The sequence below is a fragment of the Pistacia vera genome, unplaced genomic scaffold (assembly GCF_008641045.1).
Source record: "Pistacia vera cultivar Batoury unplaced genomic scaffold, PisVer_v2 Contig189, whole genome shotgun sequence".
Taxonomy (NCBI): domain Eukaryota; kingdom Viridiplantae; phylum Streptophyta; class Magnoliopsida; order Sapindales; family Anacardiaceae; genus Pistacia; species Pistacia vera.
This window is the reverse complement of record NW_022195989.1, coordinates 94,524-107,586: the sequence shown is the minus strand read 5'-3', so window position 1 is coordinate 107,586 and position 13,063 is coordinate 94,524. Positions and strand designations below refer to the sequence as shown.

At 37.5% G+C, this 13,063-nt stretch overlaps 1 protein-coding gene across 1 annotated transcript; it reads left to right on the top strand.

Moving 5' to 3' along the window:
• The first annotated feature begins 748 nt into the window (after positions 1-748).
• Positions 749-1,593, top strand: LOC116127098 (uncharacterized mitochondrial protein AtMg00810-like). The gene is made up of 2 exons (XM_031412769.1): positions 749-845; positions 1,151-1,593. The coding sequence occupies exons 1-2, from the start codon at positions 749-751 to the stop codon at positions 1,591-1,593; spliced, it is 540 nt and encodes a 179-aa protein (XP_031268629.1).
• Positions 1,594-13,063: the final 11,470 nt, after the last annotated feature.

Here is a 13,063-nt window from a genome sequence, read left to right as displayed (position 1 = left end):
CAATTTCCACTTTATGGGTAGCCCTGTCTCATCCAACACTAATCATCAGTAGTTGTCTCATTTCTTGGTAGACAACCCATCTGCATCTCCACCAAGGCCTCTTTTTACCATGCATCTTATCATTTATATGAGTTCACCTATCGTAGATTCAGATTTTTCCCTATCTAATCCAATTTCTAAAGAATCTCTTTCATCTAATGGCTCTTTAGAATCCCCAATGCCAGATAATACAATTTTGGATCCTAAACCTATTCAACGACGGCCTACACGATCCATCCGACCTCCCATTTAGACAGTTGACTATGTCTGTCCCACTATACAGACTACTTTAGGTACCCCTTACCTACTTCAAATTATGTTAGATATGACTATTTCTGTTCTGCACATAGGGTATGTGTTAGTAAGATTTCTACCAATCATGAGCCTTCATGCTACTCTGATGCTATCCGTCATGCACATTGGCCTCAAGCCATGGCTGACGAACTAGCCCAAAATCATACTTGGGATATAGTTCATTGTCCTTCTCACTAGAAACTGATTGGATGCAAATGGGTTTACAAATTCAAACATCGTGTTGATGGCTCGATTGAATGGTACAAAGCTAGTCTTTTTGCAAAGGGTTTCACTCAATGTCAAGGTTTTGATTATCAAGAAACTTTTTCCCCAGTTGCCAAACATGTTACCGTTCGAACTTTTTTGTCAAGTTCTGCTATACAAGATTGGTCACTGCATCAAATGGATGTCCATAATGTCTTTCTCCATGGAAACCTTCATGAAGAAATTTACATGGATCTCCCTCCCGGACTTTGCTGCCATGGGAAGAATACTGTATGTTGTCTGTGAAAGTCTCTTTATGGTTTAAAACAGGAGTCTAGATAGTGAAATGCAAAATTTACAGAGGCATTTACTAGCATCGGGTTTGCTCAATCTAAACATGACTATGCACTTTTTGCTCTCACTATTTACGTAGATGACATCTTGATTACAAGAAATGATGAGATTGTCATTCGAGCTTTAGAAAAGCATCTCAATCGTCATTTTGACATAAAAGATCTGGGAGAGTGAAAATGTTTCTTGGGAATTGAGATTGCAAGATCTCCAGTAGGTATATCTCTTAGTTAATGAAAGTATGTTTTAGAGCTTGTGTCAGACTTTGGACTCTTAGCATGCAAACCAAGTGCTATCCCTATTGAACCAAATACTAAACTCACAACTCAACAGTATGATAATGAGACATCATCCTCAGAAATTGATCCTCCATTAAAGGATCCTTCTCACTATCAAAGGCTTGTGGGAAGACTTATCTATCTCACCATGACACGACTTGATATATGTTATGTCGTTCACATCTTGAGCCAATTCAGGCATGGGCCAAAGCAATCCCATATGGATGTAGCAACTAAGGAGCTCAAGTACTTAAAGGGATGTCCTGGCTTAGGATTTCTCTTACCTCGAGATGGGAATTTGGATATCACAGCATATCACCGCATATGTGATTTAGATGGAACATGTGTCCAATACGAGAAAATCGCTCCTGGTTTCCGTGTAAAACTAGGAGGATCTCTTGTCTCCTGGAAACAAAGAAGCAATTAACAATATCGCTTTCTTCGCAAAGCCGAATATGAGCTATGACAAAACAACATATGAGATTGTCTAGATCCTTGGTTGCTAAGAAATTGGAGGTCAAACAGGAAAACCTATCAGCTTGTATGTGACAACAAGCTGCCAATGACATTGTAGTAACCTGTATTCCATGTGAGCACGAAACATATAGAAATTCACTGTTATTTGTTAGAGAAAAATTTAGAAAGTGATAGAATTTGAGATGGCCTAACTCTTCACCTAATAAGGCCTTGTTGAATGGGAGGATTACCCTCTCTTATAAACTAGTAGACTTGCGTGCCTAGTTGTATGGGACTCCAACACTCCCCCTTACGGTCAAGCCCTATGTTGGTCTATGCCTGTTGACGGAGGTAGTTATTGGCTCTAACTCCTCACCCGCTAGTCAAACACTCAACTCAATTGAACCTGGGCTAGGATACCATGATAGAATTTGAGATGGGCCTAACTCTTCACCCAATAAGCCTTGTTGAATGCTAGGATGATCATCAAAACCATGCATATTGGACTACGAACAACCAGCAAACATCTTTACAAAACCATTATGCAATCGTTAGCATTCTATTTACTTCACAAGCTTGAAGTTTTTGACATCTAAAACCACTAGCTTAAGGGGAAGTGATGAAATATGGAATATGAATACATGCTAGAATCATATCAGATTTATGGCTAATTGAAGATATTTAGCATCATTGATCAGGCTGATTTCAAGTAATGGATTGATGCTGAATTCATGTAATTGCTTTCCTTTTAATTGTATTTCCTTTGTTAGCTCTTTAGTTTTTGTATAAATTCATCACTCGTAAAAATACGACACAATTCAATATACAGAATACACTGAAGTATTTTCTTCATTCTTTCTTTTTGCAACTTCGCATATATTGCCTCTCTTTCTGCCTAGATTCTTACAAAAACAAATGATTTTGATGATTTAAAGCCAGCTGGTGTGCAGACAAACCAATTTTTTTTTTTTAATTTTTAAACTTTTGTTTTATTAGAAATTAAGGTGTGATAACACAACATCTCTCCAACCTAATATTCTTCCGCTTTTGTAACTTATATATAACACATAAAGATGTTGATGGATACGGAGAATCACATAAGACCCATCATAATCACGTGTTTTGTACCAGAATGATATATAATTCCCTTAAAAATAAATTTTATAAGCCGTCTAGTTACTAATAATTGATGAACGTATCTCAAAGAATGATAGTTAACAATTCATAGAGGCATATTTCCTAACTACATTCTTCACCACAATATAATTATTATTATTTCATAACATGTTAAATCCCACATATTTTCGAACATTTCCATTTGCTTAGATAACAAGGAAAAATGATTTGGATATCACATTTTTTACTTTTTGTTTTAAATATGGCCCGTCTAACAAGTTCTTTTTGCTGTAAGATCTAGAATCGAAGCAATTATATATAAATCACTTTATTCTTGCTTTAATATTACAATAGCAAAAAAAATTGAAAAGTAATAAGGAAAGAAACAAACAGCTTCGTTATTCCTTTTGCCCCATTCATGCAATAAACAATAAATTCCACAATCTGCCGAAAAGAGGTCCTACAAAAAACGTTAGTTTATCAAATTAAGGAAGTTCTCATATGCTCAGTTGTACCCTTTATTAGACAGTGACTTCGGCTAACACTACATGTCTTACTTTTCCTTTATACTATACTTCTTCCTAAAATTTCCGTTACTTCTAGCTCAAATAACAAATAAAGCAACTAATTTGCATCTAATAATTGCATTAGTGTTAGTGAAAATTAAAGCAGTTTTCGACTTTAATTTATGCTTCCCTCTAGGATTTATATTGTATTTGACTCAGCATCCTCCATCAATCTTTATAACTTACTAAATGGTCCATTATTTGAAGAACAATTTTGCAATTATCGAAATTCAAAGACTCTGCGTTATTCATCATGTAAGTGATTGTTGAGTGTAACTTATATTGTCTTTGAAATTTTTCCAGTTTAGGTTTACAACATTAAGTGCTTGTTTGCGGCCGGAACATTTGAATTGTTTTGAACTACGTATTATTGTCGTTCAGGTCACAGCAGTCTCATTCTCAGTCTCAGTCTCAGCTTCGGGCTTTGATCCAAAGACAGGAGTGATCCGGGGCAAGGTGGAAATCGTCAACGCATTTTGGATAAATTACCACCTTGTTATGCCAGGCTAACCCTACCCTGCAAAAAACTCTAAAATGGTGAGTGAAAAATTTGAAATAGAATCCAACTTGGGACGCGGGCTATATATTGCGGCTTATATGATTGTTATCTTAATGTATCCTTTCCATTACTACGCTTATGTTCAAACAAGATCAAAATTATCTCGAAATCGACAATGAATTATACGCCACATTGTTGCTGTCGTCTTCTTTAATGCTATATGCTGCTCTATACTCCCAATTTTTTGAAAAAGTCTTTGCACCTGGTCATGGTTCCTTATTCTAACCGCGATCGGACATTTCATCTTTACTCAAATACCAGTATTGTTGATGACATTGGTAAGGTCGTCAATTATTCGACAGCTAATTTGTTTTATAATGTCATCATAATTAGAGGTGTAGTTTAAACATGCTGGTTTTTGCAGACAGTTATTCCTGATTTGACAACGGGAACGACAGACAAGATCTTTTTGACGACAGCTAACTGTTTCTTTTCGGATATATTCTACTGGTTATTGGACTGTCATTAACTATTAAATATGCTACTGAGGGTACGGGCTATCTTGCCCATGCTAAGTGGGCCATGCTGTATACAATCTTTTTCTTTACCTGCTTGGAGGTCATGTAAGAATTCAGCCACACTTATTTTGTTAATTTACTTGATCACCACAATGTCACGATTTATCTCAACATTCAACACATAACACTACATTGGTATTCAATTTAAAACTCATTGTATGTATTCGGTCTGTTTGATTATTGGTTTTAAAACAATCTAAAATGCATTTGATATTCTGTTTAAAAATTGTTTTCAAATTTAAAAATTTGGAAATATGTTTGGCATGTATAGTATCTTAAAACAGTGGAAAATTGTTTATACCTTTCTAATATGGTCCGAATATAGGTATTTGGAGCGTTATGGTACTCTTTTGCTGTCGATAGAATTTTGGCGTGTTGGAGGAAGACTATTTTGCAAGGAATAAATTTAATCCTCGTTCTTTCGTCTGTCGTGATAAACATAAGAATATAGGAGAGTTAAACTGTCCTAGATTAACAAAAATTGCTAGCGAGATCGCAGGGTTTGGAATATTCGAGGATGCTCTTAAGTCTGGTATTGTGCATTTCAAACGCCAATTTCTGAAGAAGTTTTTATACTGTTTAAGATGGGGCCTGCAAGCTCTCAGGTTTGTACATATGAAAATATAATTACTTATCTTTTCTAAATTAACATCTAAATATTTTTAATAAATACAGTTTAGAAGCATTAACTTTAATTCGATTTTTTAATAATCTATTTATAAAAGGATATTTTGAAAGTATCCTTTGGATTAGCTTTTGAAAGTATCAACTGATTTTTAAATGTTGATTCCTAAAATACCATCATAAATAATGTAAGTTAGCAAAAAATTATACTAATAATTTAAGAAAAGATTCTCATTCAAGTCATTGTCTTTTATTTATTATTTTTATTTTTTTGTGGATATGTGTGTTGTGGTTTTTCTACAATGTGATTTGATTCGAATATTAATTAGTTTTGAGTTGCTTAAAAGAGATAGAGATTGCAAATTTTGAGCTTAATTTTATATGGAATACAATCTTTGTTTGCAGTTGTTCGGCCAAAACCTGTTACCAAGTTCATCTATCATGGAAAATATTTTTGTGGTTTCTATAATCATCTATTCCACGGTGCTGTTTGCTTTTTAATCGGAAATATGCAGGTTGGTACATGTTCTATTTATCTGAACATACTTAAGATTGAAGCTCATTAAATTTAATTCTACTAATGTGCTTCCAGCAAAAACAAACATTCTGGCACCCAAAGATAAGCAGACGGATTCAGAGAGAAAAAAAAAAAAGAGACGTCGTTCTATACCTATACATGAGAGATGACGTTGTTTCAGGACAAGAGCCGGAGCAGTCGACTTTAATATTGAAGGCACAAACGGCGGCAGTGCGTGTCCTTCCGAAGCTCCGTCAAGAATTGCAAATGGAGGTGATAAAATTTGCAGCTAAGCAAATGGCGAGTAGCCAAAATTCTTCACATAGAAACTTTGTTCAATACTCTTCCTGAGGATCTCCTAGAAGGATTAAGATCGAACTTTGCTTACCGCAATTGAGGAATGTGAGTACCTTTGTTTCTGTTGACTTTTAATATTGATTTTAAATCTTCCAGCTTTGGTTGGATATGGATTTTTCTCTTCCTTATTCTTGAATGTAGATCAAGGTAGAAGAGTTCGAAACTTGGGGGAACTAGCGTGAAGGATCTTTGTTATCATGTTGGAGTTGTCGACTACTTCAGCCATATGCGAGTGCTGTAGGTAGTTTGATGTATGCCATGGTGTGCACGCGACCCGATATTGCACAAGCAGTGGGAGTTTTGAGTCGCTTTATGTCAATCCTGGTAAGGAGCATTGGAGTGCTGTAAAAGGGTTCTTAGATATCTTCGTGGGACCTCGGATTTATCGTTATGTTATGGAGGCATGGCGACTGGGGATGAGCTAATGTGATTTATGTCAAATCCTGGTAAGGAGCATTTGAGTGCTGTAAAGAGGTTCTTAGATATCTTCGTGGGACCTCGGATTTATCATTATGTTATGGAGGCATGGCGACTGGGGATGAGCTAGATGTGATAGGTTTTGTGGATGCTGATTGGGGAGGTGATCTCGATAGTAGGCGTTCCACAAGTGGGTATGTATTCTCCTTATTTGGTGCTGCTGTTTGTTGGATGAGTAAAAGGCAAAGTACTGTGGCTTGTCATCAACTGAGGCAGAATACATGGCACTGACACATGCTGCAAGGAGCTAGTGGCTTCGAAGATTGAGTTTAGAGCTTGGTTTCAAGCTTGATGCTGTGTGAAGATTGGATGTGACAATCAAGGGACTATTTATTTAGCCAAGAATCCTGCCTTTCATTCGCGATCAAAACACATTGACATACAATACCATTTCATCAGGCAAAAGGTGGAGGAAAATTGGTGTTGTTAGAGAGGTTGATACACTTGTTAATGCTGCAGATTTTCTTACCAAGGCTGTGAGCTTAGCAGTTTACATGGTGTGTTGATGAGATAGGCCTTCATTGTGTGAAGTATTCGCCAAGTGGGAGAATGTTGGAGTTGTCGACTACTTCAGCATTAATGGGTAACAGAGACGCACTCGGGGTCCCGCTCTTTCTGCATGAGCGGGCGGGGTCGCGAGGGCAGTGCCCCCAGTTCATAGGCGGTTTTGGGCTTTTCCATGTATAACCGCTGTAGGATTCCTTTTAAGTTATTATTCCTTTTTGGGTTGGGCTTAGGAATAGGAATTCTTGTAAAACTAGGTTTAATCCCTTAAACCTAGTTATATAAACATTCTTTCTCTTGTTATTGGTGAGAACAATTCATTCATTGTAAATGAGAGAAGTGAGGCATATTGCAATAATATTGACCTCAGCTGGACGTAGCCTACATTGGGTGAACCAGGGTAAATCCGGCGTATTACTTTCTTTGTTTACTGTTTGTTTTGTTTAACTATTATTATTTTGTTCCTGTTGCTTCTCTATTTCGTTCAATCATGCCAACTAGTTTTCCATCTTGACCGCACTCTGATTTTCCAAGAAGGAGACCCGATTACCGATATGCTCCTTCGTGCTGGCACGAGACAACTCCAGAGGCATTGGTTATTTGAAAGATGGTGGATTCTTTGGGAAAGAACTTGTCACCTTGTTTAATAATCAGCTGAAGCCTACTTATCCAGCCACCCAATCTCACCAAGAACTGTTCCGGCGATTACGAATGTGGAAGCCTTTGTTCTCATGGCTTATGACTTGAAGAAAATATTTACTAAGCACAATCAGCAGCAAGCAAATTAAACCTTAGATGATTCAGAAGGACAATAAATATATTGGTAGATATTTTGATTAATTGATTTATGATTTGTCAGGTATAAAATATAAAACATTCATCAACTTAACTTGTTTGAAAGGTTTTAGTAGTGGAGGCAGAAATAAATGAATTACTGTGTGTGAAGTGCCATTTGTCTTTAAATGTTCTTGTTGGACATGTGGAAATGTACTTTGTTGTGTGGCATTATTATAAGTTCTATCAATTTTATGTCACTTTAGAGTAGACCTGGTCAAAGACCGGTCCCAAGCGGCCCGGGCCTGGCCCGTCTGGGATTGGTCCCATTTGGGACCAGTCGCTCATGGGTTTGGGACCGGTCTCAAGTCCATGAGCAATTTTAGGACTCGGACTGGTCCTATGGGCCTGCAAAATTTCTTTTTCCCCCTTACCTTTTTTATATTTTACGGGCGAAATGATATTCTATAAGGGGTTTTAGTAATTTTTAGGGGTAGATTAGTAAGTTTTTAAAAGTTTAATTAATTTAAAAAATAATAAATAAATAAATAAATTAATAGTTAATTTTAACATAAATATAATATTCACACAAACACACATTCACGCTTCAAAAGTAAACAATTAAATAAATTTTTTTAATTAAATTATTATATTCATAGTCAACAATATTTAAATCATTAAAATATGTATTCCTAAAGAGTTCGAGTAGTTCGGGATCTTCAGGGTGTTGTTGTAGTCTTCTTTCTGCATGATTCCAATCCCGTAAACACGTTATCACTTCAATCATCTCATCAGTTAAAAAACATCTTCTGTCTTCAAAAATCCGGCCACTCGTTGAAAATACTGACTCGGATGCAATTGTAGAAACCGACACAGATAAAATGTCACGTGCCATTTGGGCTACAATGGGGAATCGACTTTCATGTTGGTTCTACCATTGAAGAATATCCATCTTATGTTTCTCCTTCTTCGTCATGTAGGACAAGTCCACTTGTAGGTAGCGATTCAGCTCATTTGGTCTATGTATGTACGAGCTGGAACTGCTACTTCCCCCATGTTCCATATACGTCCACTTGCTCAATCGTTGACGGAGGTCTGCATCAGGGTCCTACGTGTAATTTAAACCTGGGATTTACAACAAGGCCTAATCCATATAAGAATGGAATATCTAACCAATATTTCTCGTATTTTTCTTCCATCTTTGAAACAATTTCCATTAAAACATCATTATATCTATATTTAGCAAAAGTTTTAGAAATTTGAAGTAAAATATCTAATGCTAAATTAGTAGTCGAATATACCACTTAATGTATTATTAGAATCATAAAAAAATTTAAGAAATGAATAAAAAAATTCACAAACCGCCCAATCATCATAGCTGACAACTTCCTCTGGATAGTTCTTCCGGTTGACAAAATCTGTAATTTGTCTTGCGATTGGCAAAGCTTTTTCTAATATCAAGTAGGTGGAGTTCCAACGGATAGGCATGTCCGTACATAACTTCAAAGATCGAACCGGTGGGTCCTCTTGCCTACAATATTTGACGTACTCATACCATCTTTTATTACTACCACCGACGATAAATCTGATAGCCGCGCGCACCCTCTCCATCTTCGAATATATAGCATCTAAACCTGTTTTAACAATCAAATTGATGATGTGGCAAGCACATCTTTGGTGAAAAAAATTGCTTTCACCACGCGGATCTAATCTCTTTTCAAATAAAGAGATTGCCGCGGTATTAGCAGCTCCATTATCAAGTGTTAGCTCTACAACTCTATCAGTTAATAGATATTCTTGCAAAACTTTAAGAATTGTAAAATAAATAGTGTCAGCACTATGTTTTTCATATAATGGTTTAAAACCCATCAAAAAAAATTTTTGTAAGGCCCAATTATGATCCAAGAAATGTTTTGTGACAGTTAAAATATTTGTTTTTGATCTACAAGCCCATATGTCTGATGTTAGTGCAATAGATATATTTCTAAAATTTTGAAATTCGTTTTTAAGTTTATTATTTATTTTGTTATAAAGTTTTAGTATATCTCTTCTACTTGTACTTCTACTAACAAGAGTATATGTTAGACAAAATGCAGTTTTAATCATGTGAATAAAATAAGGATTTTCAAATAAACAAATGGGAGAGTTTGTAGCAACTATGAATCTTGCTATTTCCTCTCGTGCAACATGTGCATTGTATTGCCATGTTGAGAGAGTTGAGGATTGTGGATTAAAATTAAGATGAGTTTGAATTTGCTTACCTGATCCGGTTGAAGATGTACTAGACAGCTGCATTATTTGGGGGTGCTTCTTCTCCAAGTGTCGTCGCATCTTCGAAGTCCCCTTCTCAACACCAATAATGGTTCCACATAAATTACATACCCCACATGATTCTTCCCCCTCCCCATATGTCTTTGGCCATTTTGATTTGGTGAAGTGTCGCCATATATTGGACATGACCCTCTTTGACGGTCGGGGGGGTTGGGCTATGCCCGTGCCCGTTGAGTTGCACTCACTTGTGTTTGGCTACACCTCATCTCAGCTGAATGTGGTTGTTGAATTGCAATTGCTGCCTCTGGAGGAAAGGGTGAAAATGGATAGAACCCTTCCATTTCTTTGGTGGATGGAATGTAAAACTCATTTGAGGATGATCCTCCAAATGCATCATTTCGGGAATCCATTATGAATTTATGATAAAATCATAAATAATTAAAATGAAAAAAAATTAAATAATAATATGAATAAGAGATGATATTGAAAAATAGAAAAAATTAAATAATATAAATAAATAAATAAGAATAAGAAAATATAAATATAAATATAAATTGAATGAGAATTTGATTGGAGGTTTGGAGTAGAGAGATTGAAGAATGAAAGATTGAGTGGTGTGGAAAAAATGAGAGATTTGGGGGATATTTATAGTGTAGGCCACTTCGGCTCAAGGGCTTTCCCCACGCGCCGGACACATCCAAGGTATTGTCCGTTATGGGTCCTTCTGGCCACACCTCCTTTGGACCCTCACGGCTTTGTTTCGCTTCGTGGTCTTTTTCTACCTTGCGAATGCCTCCCTCATGACTTGAACCTTAGACTTATACCTTGGCCAGGTAACATGAGTACCATTGGGCTATATGGCGAGATAGAGGATAATGCGAACCCCACACACCCCCCCCGGCAAATGACTGTTGGCTGCTAGCCAATGGTTATTAAACAAATTTTTTTAGATTTATAAAATTTCATTTAAACCCCTACAATTTATGTTTATTTCAAAATTTATAGGGTGTTTTATGTAATTATCCAAAGTGCTAAAAAGAAAAAAACCAAAAGGGTTTGGGCTCGGGGCTTGGGGGAGGGCCTAATGGAGGGACCGGGCCTTCCTCTTTAGGCCTGGTCCGATTTTGGGACCAGGCCTGCTAGGACCGGTCCTCTCAAGGACTAGTCCTAGGATCGGGTTTTTGGGCCAGGTTTTTGGACCCGGTCCTAAATGCCCAGCTTTACTTTAGAGTAATATCTCGAAAGATTTCACTTTTTTTTTTAAAAAAAAAAGATAAATTTCATAAAAGAAGAGAAACTATATAGAGAAGGGGCATACTTCTAGAAGAGGTCTAGAGAAGACCATTACAGATGTGCCCATCTTTTTGGACAAAAGAATGGGAACACCAACCCAAAAGTGAGCATGTGGGCTCCAAACAAAAGAGAGAGGTAGGCTCAAGTGCCTAACGGAGCTCACAAGCTCAAACCAAACAGAAAAGAGAAATGGGCACAGGTGCCCGACTAGAGCGCACAGGCTCAGAACAAACAAGAACAATTAGTTAGGCAGGCTCTAAATGGCTCTAAGCTAAGGATGGATGACATACTTGGAGGCTAGGTCAGAGGCTTGCTCTCGAACTATGGAAAGGATCTCATCGGTGATCACACGTGAGGTTTTGCTCTCATGGCTAAACACACGGTTATTCCTTTCACACCAAATGAAGTAAATTATGGCTGCGAGGACTAACTATGCAAGGAGATGTCTGAAGTCGTCCTTGCGTCTGTGATGTAGAGTCGTCCACTAGAGTAAATTTGTCCAGGAGAAAAGAGGCCAGGCTAGAAGGGAAGAAACCTCTCCCCAAACCGAAGCTGAGAAAGCACAATTGAAGATTAAATGCTCATGAGCCTCGATCGTAGAGCCACAGAGGGCATAGTCAGTAGAACCAATGAGGTCTTAGGACTGAAGCAATCCATGGTATGAAGTCTACCCTGAGTGGCCAGCCAAAGGATAAAGGTGTGCCTGGGGATATGCCTTGGAAACCATAAGAGATGGTGTAAAGAGTTCACCTCTCGCTTGTCTCGGAGCAAGTTCCAAGCTGAATCAACATAGAACTTGCTAGAAGGGTGTCCCTTCCAAACAATGTAGTCATTGATCTCGAATCTCAAAGCCTGAGATGGAATCCCAAATCGGTTGAAAAGCTGGATCCCCAATAGGAAAGGCCCAAATGCCATCAACAATGATATTAGAAACTCTAGCATCCCAAGGAAGCCTTGTGGAGGATAAGAGCCATGAGTAGTCTCCAAACACATGAGTGAGAATGGCTGCCTTATTCAAAGTCTGGATCCGTTTGATTCCTAGCCCTCTTTCTTTCTTCACCTAACAGAGAGAAACGTAGGCTACCTTAGTGCTAGAATGAGAAAGAGAAGTTCCTTTCCAAAGAAACACATCTAAAATGCTCCCAATGTTCCTCATAGTGGACTTCGTGAGAATAAACAGAGAAGATTAGTAAACCTAGATAAAGAAAAGGACTAACTTGATCAATTGTAGACAACCAACGCAAGTCAAGGTGGCTGATGTCTAGAGGCGAATCCGGGAAGTAATCCTCTCTAGTAAAGGTCAACAGTTTTTGTGCCTGAGTTGGGTAATAATCATAGGGACTCCTAAATAACGAACCAAAAGCTCTCCTAATTGAAAACCTAAGATAGACTGCAATTGAGAGCAGTCCTCTTCTTTAGAGAGAAATAAAAGACTCTTCTTGGATTAGTAGTTAAACCAGAAAGCCAAGCAAAATCATCCAAAACTGATTTGATCACTCTGATCGAGACCTCATCGCCATGGCAAAACACATTTAGATCATGTGCAAAGCATAGATGGGTAATACATGTCTGCTTGTATCTCCAATGATAACAAAAACTAGGGGTCCAAGAAGCCTCTCTAAGAATGCCTAGTAAGCTTTCCATGGCCAACACAAAAAGATAAGGGGACATAGGGTCCCCCTGCCTCACTTCTCTGGAAGAGGGAAATAAGCCATGAAGCTCCCCATTTAGACCAATTGAGAAAAAAGGGGAAGTCATGCATGCCTTAATCCATGTAACCATCTGATCCAGAATACCAATTGTCTGAAGCCCTAAAAGGATGAAGTCCTAACTTACAGTATCAAAGGCCTTACGAATATCAATCT